Source organism: Danio aesculapii, chromosome 7 (genome assembly GCF_903798145.1).
Source record: "Danio aesculapii chromosome 7, fDanAes4.1, whole genome shotgun sequence".
Lineage (NCBI taxonomy): Eukaryota > Metazoa > Chordata > Actinopteri > Cypriniformes > Danionidae > Danio > Danio aesculapii.
In genome coordinates, this window is record NC_079441.1 from 5927921 (window position 1) to 5949551 (window position 21631).

Consider the following 21631-nt stretch of genomic DNA (forward strand, 5'->3'; position numbering starts at 1 on the left):
TAAGCCCACTTGAGACTTTCTCCACAGCCAACAAACATTTCCCATTTTATCGGACCTGGGATTCTGTCTATGATTATCTGGGAACCTCTAAAGGTTCTATTTTAAGGTTCAAAGTCTAAAGCGCATGGCGCACAAGCATTAAGAGCGTGTCAGAATCCACTTTTGCCATTTTAGGGATAGAAAAAATATGCTCTGCGCCCCAGGACATGGTATAACAGGGTTGTGCTTATTCTTATGGATGTGTTTTGAGCATAACGTGCATTAAACCAGTCTCATCTCCCATTCCCTTTAAGAGTCAGTGTGTCGCACCATGGAGCATTTGCTATTTACATGGCGGACTTTGTAAGTGGAAAAACTGAGCACTACAGAGAATCTGCAATGCGAGGATGAAGAACAAGCCTCCTCCATTCAGCCTCTTTAGGTTCTCTTTACTTTACTTTAACTCTCTTACTTTCATGGAGTAATAAAACATTGTTGTACTCACTCCGCTGAGGACATCGATTAGCTTACATATTTAATTTGGTTTATTAAGCTCAAATATTTGTTTCAAAACTATTTCTAAATTCAGTTCTAATTTCCAGCAAAGGAATAAATGAACAATAATAATGAAGTGTGGTCAAAAACTGAGTTATATCCAAACACACGTCCTGTTCTTATGCTCCATATGGTGATGCAGACGTCTCTAAAACCTGACAGATGGACAAATCTAAACTTGTTTTTATTAAAACAAATATAAATATGCATATAATAAATAATAGGTGCACATAGGTGCATAACTATCGTGCTCTGCGCTGGACTTTAGAGCAGCTTTTAGTTGGTCAATGGTCAACTATTTCAGTTCCTCAAAATAGCAACGCACCAACAATGCGCCTTAACACACCTCCTTTCTAGACCAGCACACCCATCAAAGTGCCGCAAATGGATTTGCTATTTAAACAACGTGGTGGAAAATGTGAAAATTAAGGTTGCGCTGGTCTGAAAATAGCAACAAATTGCACAAAACACGTCTTGCGCCTTATTGCGCTGGGTGTATGATAGGGCCCTAAAAGCTTGTCGCTTAAGCAGGTCGCACACCAGAAGCCGCAAGTCGGCAGCTGTCCGCGGCACCCAGCCACGACTCAGGACACTGTTCATATTTCCGCCGCGCCACAGAGCGCCACCTGAATAGTTTCATTTTAAATAGCCTGCGAATGTGCGCGTCTGGTGTGTGATACTATCAACTGTCATGTGCGCGCCGTGTTGCGGCTCTGAGCGCCGCATCCGGCGTGTGACGCACTTTAGACTCAGCCTGGACAAAAGAAATGTCTTTATGTAAAATAATTTTTTATTTTTATTTTTTAAAATTTGTTTGTTTGTTTTTTAATTACAATTACATTTTATTCATTATTTTAAATAGTATTTTAATGTGGGGGTCAGGATTCAAATGATATGAATGATGGATATTATCTTATTACTCAAAGTACATATCTGACATGTTTTTGCACTAAAAACGTTCAATAAAAATATATTTTAAGAAGAAAAAAAAAACATATATGTGCATATGTCATAATAAGGACATCCTGGGATTTTTAACCACAGAGAGTCAGGACCTCGCTTTAACGTCTCATTCGAAAGACGGCACTCACTGTGCAGTATAGAGTCCCCATCAATATACTGGGGCGTTAGGACCCGAACAGACCACAGGTTGAGCGCCTCCTGCTGGCCTCACTAACACCACTTCCTGCAGCAACCCAGCTTTCCCATGTGGTCTCCCATCCAGGTACTGACCGGGCGCAGCCCTGCTTAGCTTCAGTGGGCGACCATGTTGCAGAGAGCTAGTCGCCGGTATTTATTGAAATGAAATATTACTTGATCTTCCATTGTTGAATGAATTTGATAAGAAATGCTCAACATTTCCACGCTAGAAAGCGTGTTTTATGCAGGGAATGTAACTGATATGCTGCAACGGCCCCTTTAAATACGAGATCAGTGTAGCGAATTTTGACGCTCTCGCCGCCGGAGCTGAAGGCAGACAGCGTTATCGCCAGGGCGGCCAGAGCGACCTTGGACGCCCTCATCACTTTCGGTGTGAACGTACAGTAAGACTTTCTCCAGAAGAAACATTTTTTATAGGAAATACTGTGAGAAATTCCTGAATCTGTTAAACATCTTTTGGGAAATATTGGGAAAAAATCAAACACTTCACAGGAGGGTGAATAATTGTGCATATAATTAAAATGTCTGTCTGATATTTGCTCCAGTTTATCAGGAAGTGGAGATTTTGTTCTGTTTGATTTGTTGGACGGAAAGGCTGCTTTATTTGCATATGTTTTATGCAATAATAATATTAATATCTAATTAGCATCTTTGGATGGAAGCATAGCTGATATATGCTGGGTTGAACTTCATCTATGTTAAGCTGCTTTGACACAATCTACACTGTAAAAAGCAGAAATAGAAATAAAGATGAACTGAATTGAGTTGTAATAATGTGCGAGTCAAACCTTTGAGCCATCGGTCAGCTGAGGAGAGCATGGCGTTTCTCTGAGACCTGTAAAACTCAATCACGCTGAGGAAGAGGAAAAATACACACATCAACCATAAACACAACTCAATGCATATGCTCATATCAAAACGTTTGCATGACATCTCAGCGTGTCTTTATTGTGTGTTTACTGAACAAATTAGGAAGTTAGCATGACTTTTTCACATGACTGCAACTCAATTAAGCATCTCCAATAAACTCAATATAACTACATCACGAAAAAATGTCAGAAATCTGCAGCTCACCTGTTGATGTGTTTGAGAAAACCGTCTTGACCCCAGTTATGCAGGAGCTGAGAGACTATGAGCTGAACACACACACACACAATGGTTAAATGAGTCCATGCAAGTTAATGTTTGTTTTAGTAATCTTCAATCAAAGTCTGACCATGATCACGAGGTAATGATGCACAAAATGAAAGCCCCACCCCTACTTAATATTCCATTTCAGTTGGAAATACAAAATAAAAGTCTCAATGTCTGGTTCACGCAGACTTTAAAGGTCTCGTGAAGTGCTTTGAAATGTGTATTATTATTTGATGTTTGACATAATCTCAGCCAAAACACGAAGAGAGGTGCGGGACAAAGTGTATATCTCCTCCACTTTTTAAACAACAGCCAATAGCGTTTTGTTTTATGACCGCTCTGCCAGTGAGAGTGGTTGAGCTCAAGCGCATCAAATGAAAACCATCTTGAAGAGGGCGGGGCATGTCAGACACTAGAGAGCATTTGATTGGTCAGAAGATCTGCTGAGGAACTGAAGTACGAGGTGACATAAATAAAACTGTTGATCTATTTAGGTGGAAGTGACAAACTACAAGCTTTACACGTTTATGTCAGGTTTATATCGACTAAATGCTAATTTTGTCAGTGTTTTGGAGCACACTAGCTTATAGATAGCCTTTAAAACGAACAATACTGATATTAACATCTAAAAAACTTTATTTTAATTTGATTAGACCTTTAAGTATTATAAGCTTATGAAGGGATTGTTATATTTTGGTGCTATACACCAAGTGTGCCTGCTTTTGAGTAAAGGTCTCGGTCGTTAGATCGCCCCCTGGGGGCTGGCTGCAGTACAAAAGCCGCCTACTCCGTGTTATTCTTTATTTTTATTTTTATTGTTATTCTTTCTGGGTTTTTCACCTTTATTTGATAGGACAGTAGAGAATATAGGAGCAATTCCATCCTTAATAAATTAAGTTTTCACCAAAATATGGAAATTGTTTCTAAGTTTTTTGTGTGAGCAAGTATTTTACGGTACTTTAGAAATACTCAAACCTGTCTCTGTCAATGTTTTCAAACAATTATATTTGATTTACCAAATACAAGTGGCAATTTCACATCCTTCACATCCATAACAGAGAGATGTCACATCCAACACAACACTTTTTCCTCATAAATGCTAAAATATTAAATAAAATAAAATCAATTACTTTTGTTTTATGGTGAGCAACTCTTACCTTTTGATTACCATTATTTCTTTTGGGTTGCGCAGTTTAATTCACAGAATTTCTACAGAGTATGTTGTATACTGTAAACTTGCAAACTTTTTTGTCACATCCATAATGCATGTTTATTTTCCTCATTTAAAGTGCAAAACATGTTTACAGACTGATGTGTTTCTGCTCCCACAACTCTGTGATCAATTATTCTCAAAAAAATTAACAGATGTTTCATATCCAATTTCAATTTCAACAGAGTTTTTCTGCAAATGTCACATAAATAACGCTGGATTTGCTCATAGACTGGAAAGCGTGGGGAGCAGAGAGAGGGGAAGGATGGGCATAGGACCACGAGGCGGAATCGAACTCGGGTCGCCGTGAGCACCGGAGAGCTGGTGTCGACGCACTAACCACTACACCACTGGCGCCGACGCCTCCTCCGTGTTAATGAATGAAACTTCAGCCCAAATAAAAGCGTCTGCTAAATGACTAAATGTAAATGTAAATAAAAATTAATTACATTTGCAAATGAAATGCCCTGAAAGATAGTTTTGGTCAATTAAGGCTCTGGTTATCATGCTGAAATAGGTGCAGATCTTCATTTATGTAAACAGTATGTTTTAAGGCGTGTCATCGTGATTGACAGCTGTGATTGACAGTTTCTCTAAACAGACCGTCGGAGCTTCGGGAGGAGATTGAAGTGTTATTATTCCATTTCGGTGTTATTTTACCATGATAAAATGAGTTCAGCAGTAAACTATAGTTTCTGACATACAGGATCTGGTGGAACCAACACAACATCACGGCAATTCAAACATTTTGATTTAGTGGCTAATTCGTATGAATTCGTACGATCTAATTCGTACGATTTTGTACGATTTGCTCATCCCCCAATGACGGTTGGGTTTAGGGGTGGGGTTAGGTGCCACGCCTCCTTTTTAAAAATCCTACAATTTCGAACGAATGAACTCGTACGAATTCGTACGAATTAGCCACTAAACTGACAAAACGTAAAATACTTACGTTTTCTCTTGAGATCAGGCTGGTGGAACACTGTTTATTCAGTGAAGTGAGGTTCTTCATCGGGCTTTATTATTAGTTTGCTGGTACACGCCTAGCCATGATGGGGAAAATATAGGTGATCGCTATCTAGCAGTAATTCTCTTTATGGGACTGAAATAATAATTAGGAAGACAAAATTAATGTTAGCCACAGGGGCGTAGGGGACATTTTAAAAGTGGGGGGGACAGCTGTATGAGATCATATGTTTATATAATTAATAATCAACTGTTTCTAAATGGTCTGTCTCTAAAAGTGAGGGGGATGGATCCTCCCCGGTTGCTACGCCCCTGGTTAGCCGATCTCCACATTGATCTCCTGTAAGGTTATTTCAGCTTGATTTAAAGGACGTCTCTGGCATTTTGAGTTTCGGCATAGAGTTAATCTACTGAATTTGCTGTTATAAAATATTAATATTCTACAAACAGAATCTTATATAGCAAATAGAGCTGTAAATGCGATATATTATTTATATACATCATTTACGGTTGGCTTTTTATTTAAAAACTCCTAATAAACATTCAAAGGAAGGTACATTCAGACGACGCAGTGGCGCAGTAGGTAGTGCTGTCGCCTCACAGCAAGAAGGTCGCTCGTTCAAGCCTCAGCTGGGTCAGTTGGTGTTTCTGTGTGGAGTTTGCATGTTCTCCCAGCGTTCGCGTGGGTTTCCTCCGGGTGCTCCGGTTTCCCCCACAGTCCAAACACATGCGGTACAGGTAGGCTAAATTGTTCGTAGTGTTTGAGTGTGAGTGAGTGTGTATGGATGTTTCTCAGAGTTGGGTAGCAGCTGGAAGTGCGTTCGCTTTATAAAACATGTGCTGGATAAGTTGGCGGTTCATTCCGCTGTGGCGACCCCGGATTAATAAAGGGACTAAGCCGAAAAGAAAATGTATGGATGAAGGTAAATTCCTCTTTGCCAGATATTAAGGCATCAAATAAACCAAATGAAAACAGAGGCAAAAAATGATAAACAATATACAAGAGATGTTGCAGCAACTGATGGACATCAGTTGTTGTATTAATACTGCTAATTTACTGTACAAATCGATAAGGATTATGTTATATAGTGCAGGGATGGGATGTGTGAATCTCCTGTTGTTTTTTAGAAATCTTGCTGTGTTTATCTTTTAAACACACGATTATTCCCTCATGGTAAATCGTTATCTATGGTGTGTATATTTTGGGTCGTGTTGACTGCTAATTAAAAATAAAAACCTTTCTAAAAATGTGTGTGTTGTTCATATGTTATTGTTCATATTTTACAAGTAATATTTCTACCCCTGTGAAGATAACAAATCTCATTACAAGAGAAATATTTTTTGTACTCATATTAGTCTAACTCAGGCTTGAGTGTGTGAAAGATGGTTTATTTTTGCAGTCCAACAAATATTGTTTTTATTAAATTATAACAGCTCACACAGTTTTGAAATAAATGGTGTATTATTATGTGTTTTTAAATGCAAGTGCTTATATTTATATTACGAGCCTTTGTTATAGTGCAGATACCGGCAGTCAAGTTAGAAGTTCGGGGGGCATGGCTGATTTGACATACAAGCGTTTGGTTGGAAGCTTGATTCTGCGGCTCCTCCTCTATGGAATAAAATCACTGTCATAAATATTTTGTGCGTAAATAAAATTCACGCATCCGTAATTATAAAATCGTAAAGGAAAACGAAGCGTACTCGTAATTTTACGAGGCTACAATTATAAAATCTGCGATTAGAACAGACACAGATACGACATTTTCTTTGTCTGTTTGTATATGACTGATAGTTTTACGATGGGAGTACTTTACAAACACGAATTACAGTTTCACCACGGACACGAAGTCCTGATTACGAGTACGAATCAAACAGCGACACCCCACTGTCAAAATTACGTCACCGCTGTCACAGGCATTAATAAACAAGCGAGAGTCATCGATCACAAGGGCGCACCTGCTGTACACTCGAGCTCACACACACCGTCTCAGGTAAGATTTCTGTTATTCACTCTTTGATAATGTCCGTCATGAGCTGTAATAAAGGTTGAGACTTAATGAGGTCCAATTTCGCTGTGTTTCTTGGACATTTTACAAGATCAAAATTAAGAACGGGCCGAGGATAGAGAGCTAGCATAATGTAAGTTAACGTTACAGGCAGCGAGCGCAGAGTTTCTCAGTTTCACTGTACTTCTACATTGTTTGTAAAGTACACCCATCGTAAAACTATCTGTCATATACAAACAGACAAAGAAAATGTCATATCTGTGTCTGTTCTAATCGCAGATTTTGAAATTTTACCCCTCGTAAAATTACGAGTACGCTTCGTTTTCCTTTACGATTTTATAATTACGGATGCGTGAATTTTATTTACGCACTAAATATTTATGACAGTGATTTTATTCCATAGTCATTGCTATAAACACTTGCTTTTGTGTTGTGATTGAAGGGAATTTATTTATATATTTGATTTTATTTGCTCTTAATTGTATGATTTAAGTTTTAAAATCGATTGTTGGGGATAAAGTTGTTTTCAATTCAAATGTCTCTTTCTTTCTCTCCCTCTCTGTCTCTGATAGTTGTTTATCAGTCTGCTTTTCTTCTGAGATTCAGGTTGTGTGAATAATTAAAGCTCAGCTTCACCAGAGGCAATCACGATCACCACTGGGATCTAAAGCACAAGTGCTTCAAGACACACATGCACACACCAGAAAAAGCTCTGGAGCTGACGTTTTGCTCATGCCTGTTGATTCAGTTCAATTCAATTCAGTTCTTACGTCTATAGCGCTTTTTACTATGTAGATTGTGTCAAAGCAGCTTAACGTAGATTATGTAACATATAACAAACTGTAACATAAATTGTAATTTATAGTAAATATTAAAGTGTTTTTGATCCATACTAAAGCAAAACTATATTATTCTGTTGTACATATTCTCCATTACCTGACAAAAGCCTTGTTGATCTCAGTTATAAGAGCAATAAATAATAACTTGACTTCCAGTTAATCATTTAAAAAAGTAGCAGAGGATAGACTTTTCTGATGAATCATGTGTTGATCTGCATCCCAATCATCACAAATACTGCAGAAGACCTACTGGAACCCGCATGGAGCCAAGATTCCCACAGTAATCAGTCAAGTTTGGTGAAGGAAAAATAATGGTTTGGGGTTACATTCAGTATGGGGGTGTGCGAGAGATCTGCAGAGGGGATGGCGGCATCAACAGCCTGAGGCATCAAGACATTTGTGCTGCTCATTACTTCACAAACCACAGAAAAGGGCAAATTCTTCAGCAGGATAGCGCTCCTCATACTTCAGCCTCCACATCAAAGATCCTGAAAGCAAAGAAAGTCAAAGTGCTGCAGGATTGGCCAGCCCAGTCACCAGACATAAACATTATTGAGCATGTCTGGGGTAAGATGAAGGAGGAGATTTGAAGATGAATCCAAAGACTCTTGATGAACTCTGGGAGTCCTGCAAGAATGTTTCTTTGCCATTCCAGATGACTTTATTAATAAGTGATTTGAGTCATTGCAGAGATGCATTGCATTGGACATTATTTCTGTTCAGAGACAAGACTTTTGTCTAAGCAAAGTCAGACATTACTGTCCTAATGAAATCATTTAAAATTAAGGCATGATCATATTTTATTCTGACAAAATAAGCATAATCTAGAGGTCTTTGCCTCTCATATAAGCCTCTTCTGATACCAAATGATCAACTAGAAGTCAAGTTATTATTTGTTGTTACTAAAACTTAGAAAGTCGACAAGACTTTTGTCTGGTAGTGTACTGTTTAAATTATAATATTTACAACTCTTTATTAATGAATGCTCCAGCATACTGTAGTATTAATTATAGTAAACTAATAAAACTGTAAAAATACTGTAGTACACTTTAGTTTTTACTACAGTAAACTGTGGTGTATTGTAGTATACAACACCATATAGCTGTATAAATCTACAATATTGTATTTGTTAGATTTATAGAATTAGCACAGCTAATCAATTCCAGTGGTTTGCTATAGACTTTTTTTCATAGAACGCAAAATTACCCACTTAGTTTGTATAGTGTAGTATATTGCAACTTCCTGATTTGTCCTTAAGTCGCAAGAGAGGCAGTGAGGGTCCTTTTAATTTGTGACGCTCTGATGGCTGATACAGACACGCTGAGCCCAAGATGTTTTTAGCAAAACTTTATATATAGTTGAAACATGACAAACAAAACATCAATTTGTGGGTTAAACACCTGTTGTCTATGGGAGTGGTTCTCAAACTTTTAAACCAGCGACCCCCAATGTAAGATCGTCAAGAACTCGCGACCCCCCACTACCAAAGCATATACAAACAATAAAAATAGGTTTTTTTAAGCTGTTCACAATATTTTAACTACATTTACTATACATTACAGGGCTCAAAATTCGAAATTGTTTCTAAGACAAAATCTGTCAGTGTGGTTTTCATTCTCATCTTCAGAGCTTTACATTTTCGCGGTTGTAGCTCCTGTCATCTGAAGACAGGAGGCGTTGACTGAGTGACTGACAGCTGATTTTAACCAATCACTCGTGTTCAGTTCTTAGAGCAGTGGGCCAATAAGAAGAGCGCGAAGGCGGGGCAAGCCGTTGAAGGCTTTGTTTACTGCGGCAAGTTGACATGACAACAGTTTTAAACTGTTCCTGAACGCTGCATTTCAAGTACAAAGATGCATTCTGCCTGAATGTGTCCTAAATACTTTATGAATCAGTAATATCTTTTTAAAAATCTGAAAATATTAGCTTTCACTTGTAATACTGAAAAATATTTATTATAATCACTGAAAATTCCACAATTTTTAAATCACTCTCGCGACCCCTTGAAATTATTCTGCGACCCCTGTAGGGGTCGCGACCCCCAGTTTGAGAACCACTGGTCTATGGAGCTGATTATTGCATTGTATAGGGTGCTGTGGCGGTCAACAAAAAATACAGCTACCCCACTCTCCTTCTAACACCTGTGTGATTGTGCACGCGCTTTATTTGCTCTAGCAGGTGCCAGGTAGGCCCACGTGACTAAAAACATTAAACGTCACTGTGAAACCCAAACTAATCAGTAAACAAATAAACATTATAAATAAATGAATAGTAATACGGCTCCTATATAGTATTTACATGTGTTTTTTCTGTTATTTCAAAAATGCCACTTTATTTGAGAGGGGTCTGGATGCAGACCTGGTGCAGTGCAATCTGAGCTGCATCCAATGCTTTTTAATGGGCTCACCTAACCCTACCCCTCACAGTGACGTCACTCGCTCCATTGAGTGCATTGTGTCTGACACTGCATCGCTGAATGATGCAATCTCAGCTTGCATTATAAAGGCTGCATCCAGATACTGTTGCTTTATTTTCACTTTGTGCAACTCTTTCAATCAATGTGTTAGTGGGACGGTACAAGTGTGTGTCAGACATTTTGGAGAATTACACTTGTTTGGGTTGGTTATATATCTGAAAAAGAGAGAACATGTTGACTTCAGTAATGTGCTATTTTAATAGCACAAGATGCCGTCTGATGGTGAGGTTAAATGACTCAGAGTTGTTTTTCATCCCCATTAGATTGCATTATTTAATAATCAGTCCAGTAGGTGGCGCTGGTCAACAGCACTATTAGTTCAAAGATGAGCAAGTTTAAGAGATTAAAACTATCTTTTCAAAGCTGTCAAATATGACTTTTTATACGCGTAAAACTGCCAATCGGAAGTTTGAAGCATCCTCCTTACGCATACATGCAAAGCATCATGGGTAATTTTGCGTTTTATAAAAAAAGCCTCCAGTTCAAAAATCACTGTAGTATTTACTCTACATTACTGTAGCACTTTACAAGACTGAGTAAAATAGCTGAGAAAAGCAACAGGGTGGACGAAGGTAAACCTGTGTGAAGGTGCTGGTATGCATGGTGGAGGCCTGGATGTGCAGAACCACTCGATCCACCAATGGCTTCGGGCCCGTGACAAAACCAATCCGCAAGCTGAGGGAAAACACACCACACAAACACACAATAATGAGTCAAGAAACACTCCAGCTCAACATACACAAGCTATTCACAAACTGGGAAAAGATTAAAAGACTAGATACACTCACTGGCCACTTTATTAGGTACACCTTACTAGTACCGGGTTGGACTCCCTTTTGTTTTCAGAACTGCCTTAATCATTTGTGTCATATATTTAACAAGGTATTGGAAATATTCCTCAGAGATTTTGCTCCATATTGACATGACAGCATCACGCAGTTGCTGCAGATTTGTTGGTGGCACATCCATGATGTGAATCTCCCGTTGCACCACAACCCAAAGGTGCTCTATTGGATTGAGATCTGGTGACTGTGGAGGCCATTTGAGTACAGTGAACTCATTGTCATGTTCAAGAAACCAGTCTGAGATGATTCGCGCTTTATGACATGGTGTGTTATCCTGCTGGAAGTAGCCATCAGAAGATGGATACACTGTGGTCATAAAGGGATGGACATGGTCAGCAACAATATTCAGGTAGGCTGTGGCGTTAACACGATGCTCAATTGGTACTAATGGACCCAAAGTGTGCCAAGAAAATATCCCCCACACTAATACACCACCACCACCAGCCTGAACCGTTGATACAAGGCAGGATGGATCCATGTTTTCATGTTGTTGATGCCAAATTCTGATCCTACCATCCGAATGTGGCAGCAGAAATGGAGATTCATCAGACCAGGCAACGTTTCTCCAATCTTCTATTGTCCAGTTTTGGTTGGACGTGTTGTGTGTTCAGTGATGCTCTTCTGCATTCCTCGGCAGTAACGAGTGCTTATTTGAGTTACTGTTGCCTTTCTATCAGCTGGAACTAGTCTGGCCATTCTCCTCTGACCTCTGGAATCACCAAGGCATTAACGCCCACAGAACTGCCGCTCACTGGATATTTTCTCTATTTCAGACCATTCTCTCAACCCTAGTTGTGCGTGAAAATCCCAGTAGATCAGCAGTTTCTGAAATACTCAGACCAGTGCCCGTCTGGCACTAACAACCATGTTGATGACCTTATTCTGATGCTCGGTTTGAACTGCAGCAGATCGTCTTGACACTGGCTGTTTCTCAATATGCGTTCTTCAGCCATCTTGTGTCCTCGTGTAACGTCATCAACTGCCAAAGTTCAGTTCCAAAACTCAAGACCGTAAAAACGGAGGACGCGTGAAACTTCCCGGATGTGTTCTTGATCGAGGACGCACCGATGCAGACTTGAGCACCGAACTCACTCTAGAAGTCCCAGAAGTCATTGCGAATGGAGGTGGGAAGCGCAGCATTTTATTTAGATTTATTAATAAAGATCAGAGATATCACTTATTTACCTCAGGAGTTTCCCTAAATGAAACGGTGAAAGTAAACATCAGCATGGACATCTTAAAGGAGGAATAAGCACATTAAGGGTGTTTATTTGCTGAAATTCATATTAAAATATGTTTTATTTATATTGTGAAATATATATGTGTAAGATCTTTATGCAGAGTATATATATTGAAAAGGGGAAAAACAATAAATCGTTGTATGAATGTTGCAGTGTTTAAATAATTTAACATTAAAAACGCGTGAAGCTCATGTGACCATCAGGAAGAAAGCAGCATCTCATTTCTCACAGGACGCGTTCTCTGTTCTCGAGGTCTCCCCCAAGACAGGTCTTCACAAGAACACAAGTCCATTCTCTGCATTTTTGGAATTGAGAAAAAGCCCATGTCTACATACCTAAACGCACTGAGTTGCTGCCATGTGATTGGCCTACTAGAAATTTTTGTTAACGAGCAGTTAAACAGGTGTACCTAATAAAGTGGCCGGTGAGTGTAACGATTTATATTGATTTCATTTAGCATCAATTTGTGCTAAACTATGTTAAAATATTGAACTATATGAAATATGAAAAGAAACAAAAGAAAAGTGTTCAACAAAAGTAATGTAATATTGATGTATATATATATAAAATGTATAGGGCTTTGAAATGTGCATTTTTTATTCAATGTTTGATCTCAATATGAAGAGAGGGCGGGGCATAGAGTAGCTCCTCCCCATTTGTAGTAAACAGCCAATAGCGTTTTGTTTTATCACCGCTCTGCCAGTGAGAGTGGTTGAGCTCAAGCGCATAAAAAGAGAAGCATCTTGAAGGGGGCGTGGCTTGTCAGATACTAGAGAGCATTTGATTGGTCAGAAGATTTGATGAGAAAATGAAGTATGAGGTGACGTAAATAAAACTGCTGATCTATTTATGCGGAAGCGACAAAGCTTTACAGGTTTATATCAGGTTTATATCTACTAAATGTGAATTTTGTCATTGTTTTAGAGCACACTTCAAAATCATCCATAGAATCACACTGATTCTAAGATCTAAAAAACGTTAAATTTCACAAGACATTAATCATTTGACAGCAGTAATACACACAGAAAGCGGTGAGGAAAGTAGTTAAAACAGACGCACATAAACATACTGTGTGCCTCTGCCTCTATAGTACACAGGTGTAAACAAACAAACACACACACACACACGCACGCACACACACACACACACACACACACACACACACACGCACACACACACACACACACACACACACACTTACCCTGATGAAAGGATCTTGGAGAAGGAGTCTGTTCGCAGCACACGTCCGTCCTCGTCCATGGAGAGAAATGTAGGAGCCCACGGCTGGACGACAACAGATACAGTACCAGAGTGTTATCTTATCGCAGCTGCAATACTGACACTATCAAGAGCTTAAACAAACCACTAAACAAACACATCAAGCCATAAAAATCACACACACACACACACACTCACTTTCTGGAACTGCAGGAAGTAATACGGGTCGTCCTCGATGATGAGCATGTCGTATTTCCTTGCAAGCTGCAAATTAAACACATGGTCAAATCACAAGCACGTTTCTGGACATGCAAATATAGAAAGTATATGTATAACTGGGTCACAATCATTGGTGGGTAATGCCTCTGCAATCACACCATTGGTTGAGAGTAAACTGGCACATTCATAGGCAGAACCATAGAATAAATGTGGTAAGAGAATAAATAATATAGTTTTTGTGTTACCATAGCAACTATAGAATTACCACACCAGATTAAATATTATGGTTGTTGTGTGTTACCATAGCAACTACAGAATTACCACAACAGATTAAATGCTTTGGTTGTTGTGTTCCATAACAACTATAGAATTACCACAACAGAATAAATATTAGTTGTTGTGTTGCCATAGAAACTGTAGAATTACCACAACAGATTAAATACTACAGTTGTTGTTACCATAGCAACTATAGAATTACCACAAAAGATTAAAGACTAAGAGGATTAAACACTAAAGGTGTTGTTACCATAGCAACTATATAATTACCACGACAGATTAAATACTATAGTTGTTGTTACCAAAGCGACTATAGAATTACCACGACAGATTAAATACTACAGCTGTTGTGTTACCATAGCAACTATTGAATTACCAAAACAGATTAAATACTATAGTTGTTGTTACTATAGCAACTATAGAATTACCTCAATAGATTAAATACTATAGTTGTTGTGCTAACATTGCAACTATAGAATTACCATGACAGATTAAATACTATAGTTGTTGTTACCATAGCAACTTTAGAATTACCACGAAAGATTAAATACTAGAGTTGTTGTGTTACCATAGCAACTATAGAATTACCACAACAGATTAAATACTATAGTTGTTGTTACCATAGCAACTATCGGATTATCACGACAGATTAAATACTATAGCTGTTGTTGCCATAGCAACTATTGAATTATCATGACAGATTAAATACTATAGCAACAATAGAATTACCAAAACAGATTAAATACAACAGTTGTTGTATTACCATAGCAACTATAGAATTACCACAACAGATTAAATACTATAGTTTTTAGTACCATAGCAACTATAGAACTACCACAACAGATTAAATACTATAGTTACTGTTACCATAACAACTATAGAATTACCAGAACAGATTAAATACTACAGTTGTGTTACCATAGCAACTATAGAATTACCAAAACAGATTAAATTCTAGTTGTGTTATCATAGCAACTATAGAATTACCACGACAGATTAAAAACTATAGCTGTGTTACCATAGCAACTATAGAATTACCCCAACAGATTAAATGCTATGCTATGGTTGTTGTTACCATAGCAACTATAGAATTACCATAACAGATTAAATACTACAGGTGTTACCATAGCAACTATAGAATTACCCCAACAGATTAAATGCTATGCTATGGTTATTGTTACCATAGCAACTATAGAATTACCATAACAGATTAAATACTACAGGTGTTACCATAGCAACTATAGAATTACCATAACAGATTAAATACTACAGGTGTTACCATAGCAACTATAGAATTACCCCAACAGATTAAATGCTATGCTATGGTTATTGTTACCATAGCAACTACAGAATTACCATAACAGATTAAATACTACAGGTGTTACCATAGCAACTATAGAATTACCATAACAGATTAAATACTACAGGTGTTACCATAGCAACTTTAGAATTACCACGAAAGATTAAATACTAGAGTTGTTGTGTTACCATAGCAACTATAGAATTACCACAACAGATTAAATACTATAGTTGTTGTTACCATAGCAACTATCGGATTATCACGACAGATTAAATACTATAGCTGTTGTTGCCATAGCAACTATTGAATTATCATGACAGATTAAATACTATAGCAACAATAGAATTACCAAAACAGATTAAATACAACAGTTGTTGTATTACCATAGCAACTATAGAATTACCACAACAGATTAAATACTATAGTTTTTAGTACCATAGCAACTATAGAACTACCACAACAGATTAAATACTATAGTTACTGTTACCATAACAACTATAGAATTACCAGAACAGATTAAATACTACAGTTGTGTTACCATAGCAACTATAGAATTACCAAAACAGATTAAATTCTAGTTGTGTTATCATAGCAACTATAGAATTACCACGACAGATTAAAAACTATAGCTGTGTTACCATAGCAACTATAGAATTACCCCAACAGATTAAATGCTATGCTATGGTTGTTGTTACCATAGCAACTATAGAATTACCATAACAGATTAAATACTACAGGTGTTACCATAGCAACTATAGAATTACCCCAACAGATTAAATGCTATGCTATGGTTATTGTTACCATAGCAACTATAGAATTACCATAACAGATTAAATACTACAGGTGTTACCATAGCAACTATAGAATTACCATAACAGATTAAATACTACAGGTGTTACCATAGCAACTATAGAATTACCCCAACAGATTAAATGCTATGCTATGGTTATTGTTACCATAGCAACTATAGAATTACCATAACAGATTAAATACTACAGGTGTTACCATAGCAACTATAGAATTACCATAACAGATTAAATACTACAGGTGTTACCATAGCAACTATAGAATTACCCCAACAGATTAAATGCTATGCTATGGTTATTGTTACCATAGCAACTATAGAATTACCATAACAGATTAAATACTACAGGTGTTACCATAGCAACTATAGAATTACCACGACAGATTAAAAACTATAGCTGTGTTACCATAGCAACTATAGAATTACCCCAACAGTTTAAATGCTATGCTATAGTTGTTGTGTTACTTTGATTTTACTACAATAAGGTTAAAAAACAAAAGTATATTGTTAAAATGCATTTACAATACACATAATTACAGTATTAGTTATGAATACATGCATCCCAATCTCTGCTGACCTCATAGACTTGCTGCTTCCTCTCGAGGGTCATGGAGGCTCCGGTGGGGTTTCCTCCATTGGGGATGGTGTACAGGACTCTGGGCTTGCGTTCGTCCGCAGGGTCCCAAACCTTCAGGATTTTCTGCAGGGCTTCAGGGATCATGCCGTGCTGATCACTCGACACGTTGATGATGTTACAACCCAGCGGCTGGAGCTGAAAACACACACAGAGATGAGGAAAATCACCTACAGCAGGACAGTGGAGAGATCAGAGCACAGGCAGAGAGGGAGGATCATACAGCCGCCAGTGTTCCTGAGTATGTGGGAGCGTCCAGGAGGACATTATCACCACAGCTGACCAGCATCTCGAAAATCTGAAAGACACAAACAAGAGGATGAGTAGGATTGATTTGAAACTCTTAAAAAACAAAGCTGAGTTGCCCACATGACAAACTATTAAAGTCCTGGGGCCTCATGTATCAACACTGCCTACGCATAAAAACTTTGCGTACACCAGGTTTCACGCTCACGTTTGGATTTACTAACGATGAAATTAACGTGAGAATGTGCGTTGGTCTGCGTCAATGTCTGGCATACATGCATTTCTTGTGTGTTTGTTTTATTTCCATTGGCGACTCCTAGAGGCAATTACATTAAATTGCACACTACAAAGTATCGCACCAACACATGTGAAAAACATCGCTATTCATTTATAATTGACAAGATGGGTTAAATATATATATATATATATATATATATATATATTTTTTTTTTTTATAATGACTTTTTAGGGGTTTTCACCTTTAATGACAGGACAGTGGAGATTTACAGACAGGAAAGTATGGGGAGCAGAGAGAGGGGAAGGATCGGCAAAGAACCTCGAGCCAGGAATCGAACTCGGGTCGCCGTGAGCACCTGGGTGCTATATGTCGACGCACTAACCACTAGGCTATTGGCACCGACAATTTTTAATTTTTTTAACAATTACGTGATTTGAACATATAAAAGCATTTGCAAACGTTTACAACCCTTAGTCTATGGTTATGGCAGTGTTGGCCTTATAGGACATTATCAATGTTCAAAAACCCCACTACGTTAACCGCGAACAAACTTGCAAATAACACATTTTTTCTCCGGTCTACCTCCGATAGGAGCATCTCCAATTCACATTCTGTGAAATTTTTTGTTTGATTTTGGTCATTCCCATATTTATATGGGGGAGGAGGCAGGGAGGGGTTTTGCGCTCGTGAACGTGAGCTCAATTTCACGTTAATTCAGATGTACAAAGAGAATATGTGTGGGATTCAGCGTACGCAGTGTTTCATACATGTGTTTTTTTACTGCATACGCACATTTACAGCTTTGTCCGTACACAATGTTTTAGTATGAATTCAACGCAAGTCTTTGTACATGAGGCCCCAGGTGAAATCAAAATTTAAGAACCAAGTCTAGTGACCATCTGGTTTTGAAATCTATCCTAGAGTGCCGTCTGCTGTTAAACACTAGCCTAGAGCACATCTGCTTTTAAAAACTAGCCTAGAGACCCACCTGTTGTTTAAAAACTAGCCTAGAGCGCATCTACTTAAAAAACTAGCTTAAAGCGCTGTCTGCTGTTAAAACTAGCCTAGAGCGCCATCTGTTGTTTAAAAACGAGCCTAGAGTGCCACCCAGGGGCGCCGCTAGGGGTGGTGGGTTATGGCGGGGGAGTTAGGACGATTCTAAGGGCCCACATATTTTGGGGGCCCCCAGAGACATTATCAAGGGCCCACGACCCTCCTACCCCCACGCTCCCCCCCCCCCCCCCCCCCCCCCCCCCCCCCCCCCGCTCTTCACTTTCGTCCGCAACACCATCACCCCCTCCCCGGCCCTCATCACTTTTCATCCGCGACACACCACATGCACCCCCCCTCCCCGGTCTTCACTTGACATAGGGCCTGTTGTGGCCAGCGGCGCCCCTGGTGCCACCTGTTGTTTTAAAACCAGCCTAGAGCGCCATCTGCTTTTAAAACTAGCCAATAGCGCCATTTGTTGTTTAAAAACTAGCCTAGAGCGCCATGTGTTGTTAAAACTAGCCTAGAGCACCGTCTGTTGTTTAAAAACAAGCCAAGAGCGCCTTTTGTTGTTTAAAAACTAGCCTAGAAGACTGTCTTCTGTTGAAAACTGACGCCCGATTCACATGGGGCTTCTGCGTCAATGCTTGACAGAGGGCGTGTCTGAAGTTGGGGCTGACGCGATCGTCATAGCAGCGTCAGCCAATGAAATTAGTCAGCAATAGGCCACTGTCTGAACTGGTGTATTTGTATGCAACGATCTGATTGGCTGACGCTTCCGTCGGCGCTTAAAAAGTTGAGCAAGTCCCAACTTCAGCAGCGAGCAACGCCTCTGAAGTGGCGCTGACGGATCCACAATGCAGTTCGGCAATGCCTGACGTCACCCATTCAAAGTGAATGGGAAGCATTGAAGCTGACGCCTTATGTGAATGGGGCGTAAGGCCTGAATAGATTCAAATGAGAGTAATGAGAGTAATTTGAAAATCTCAGAATGGATTTGTCTCCACATCTCTAGTAAAGATGCACAGAATCAGATGGATGTGATTTACCTTGCAGAGGCCCTCCTGACTGCCGGTGGTCACACACATCTCCATCTGCCCTCTCTCTGCACTGAAGGAGGCTGTAGGTGGATTGTGAAGACTCTTCTGCAGATCCTTCATCCACGACAGAAGCTCTGGAATACTGCAAACACACAGACACACACTTTAAACCATTAAGCCTTCCTGAATTATTAGCTCCCCTGTATATTTTTTCCCAATTTCTGTTTAATGGAATGAAGATTTCTTCAGCACATTTCTAAACATAATAGTTTTAATAACTCATCTCTAATAACTGATTTCTTTTATCTTTGCTATGATGACAGTAAATAATATTTGACTAGATATTGTTCAAGATACTAGTATTGTGCAAATGAAGTGCAATTTAAAGGTGCAGTATGTAAGTTTGACACCCAGTGGTTAAACTAGGTATTGCACTCCTGGTTAAAAAAACACATTTTCTCTCAGCCCCTCCTCTGACGTCTCCATGCAAGCAGGGGATGCCAGACTGACAGCACCAACAGCATGCCTCTAGGGAGCCTAAACCGTGTCCTAACTAAAGGCAACAGCACACGATAGAAGGAATAATTTTCATATTGAAAGGAGTTTTTGTCCTAACGAACACCTGAAATTTATATTTTAGAAACGACTTCAATTTCTTACAGCTGAATAAAAGGATAAACTACAATGATCACCTCAGGTTCACCTCATGTGCTCTATTCAGTGTTAAATGCTAACAATGTGAGTTTGAATGCCGTTTTACATGACATTTACTGCCATACTACTGAAAGCAGGAGCAGATAGTTCCCCTCAGATCTTCAAAATAAAATAAACCGTTTGAAAGTGAACTTTAGACTCAGTGTAAGCCAACAAATATGTGATTCAGCATCTTCATTTATTAATGTTAAAGAGGGCTAATATGTATTAATTAGATTACAAACCTTACCATTTTGCTGGAGTGCAGCGAGTGCACTATTTTGTGCTTCTGAATGGCTGTATTTAAATGTCTGTCGTGTTTTGTCTGGTGCAAACAGCTAAATTGCTTATCACTGCGTATCTCTTCACATACCGTGTTGTTAGGACACAGGGTTACAATGTAACCTGCTAACGTTTATGTTTGTAATATTTATATTATTTGCTAATTAATAGACACCTTATGTGGAACCAATAAGGTCCAATCCCAATTCTATTTTTGTACCCCTACCCCTTCCCCTTGGTCCCTAAAACCGAGTATTAATGGGAAGGGCTTCAAAATTTACCCCTAAGAATTGGGACAGCACTACAGCACCTGCACACGTCATAAGATGTCATCGCGAGCTCTTACTTCATCTGAGATCAGACGATGGCGACTGCTGTAGTTATTCCAGTTGTATTTTTTGGTATTTATCTTCAGGAGATCACTGAAGGCATATATCATCTTATTATGACGATATAATGTGGCAATAAGATCGTAACTGTACTGCGCATTTACACAGTGGCCATATTCATCAATGTAAACACAAGTAAACAACATTAACATTATAGCAGACACTGTAAAAAGCTCATTCTCAGTCACTAGACTTTTCTGACAGAGTATTCATTTTTTTTAAGCATGACGGTAAAACACAAACGCAGTTATGAAGATTTTAAAACATGTGTTTGTTTGTTGTAAAAGTTCGTAATAATAACAAAAAAATACTAATTTGTGGATCGCCTTAATTCCGGGTGCAGCTGTGGCTGGTGTATTCTGGGAAATTTTCTTACCCCTTGGTTTCGAGTGTGGTCCTGAAAAATCTTCGTTCGAAGGGCTATCTACCCCTTGCCCTTAGCCCTACGCCTTCAAGTTAAAGAGAATTGGGACACCTGAGGGGTAGGGGGAAGGCCTAGGGGGTAGAATTGATATTGGGCCTAAATCTGCGTCTCATTTCAGAGTCTGCTACTGGCCACCAGAGGTCGCATTTCCGGTCACAGATGCATACTTTGAGAGCTTGCCAGACTGAATGAATCAAATATGCGTTTTTTTTTCCAAGGCGACCCGGAGTGCTGAAATATAATTGGCTAAACTGGCATTAGGTGGGTTAAAAGAACCAAAGCAAAGACAGCCGTTCTGGCACGTAAAGTACATTTTCAAAGCAGAATATCTGACTTTAGAATTAGTTTTCAGATAAACAAATATGTTCACTTAGGATGTTTCTTAAAACATGCAATGTTTTGGGATGTTTCTTAAAATATGCAAACATATTATAGTATTTAATGCTTTAGAAGAGCCAAAAA

The 21631-nt window shown here is 38.8% G+C and overlaps 1 protein-coding gene across 1 annotated transcript in view; it reads right to left on the minus strand.

The window, feature by feature from the left end:
- Positions 1–21631, minus strand: part of aadat (aminoadipate aminotransferase) — a 40334-nt gene that overhangs the window by 12575 nt on the left and 6128 nt on the right. Inside the window, exons 4-11 of the mRNA XM_056460980.1 lie at positions 19391–19523; positions 17091–17165; positions 16811–17005; positions 13832–13897; positions 13617–13699; positions 10908–11004; positions 2770–2831; positions 2484–2548 (exon numbers count right to left, since the gene is read on the minus strand). Of these exons, the coding sequence (XP_056316955.1) occupies positions 2484–2548; positions 2770–2831; positions 10908–11004; positions 13617–13699; positions 13832–13897; positions 16811–17005; positions 17091–17165; positions 19391–19523 (776 nt within the window). The remainder of the gene's footprint in view (positions 1–2483; positions 2549–2769; positions 2832–10907; positions 11005–13616; positions 13700–13831; positions 13898–16810; positions 17006–17090; positions 17166–19390; positions 19524–21631) is intronic.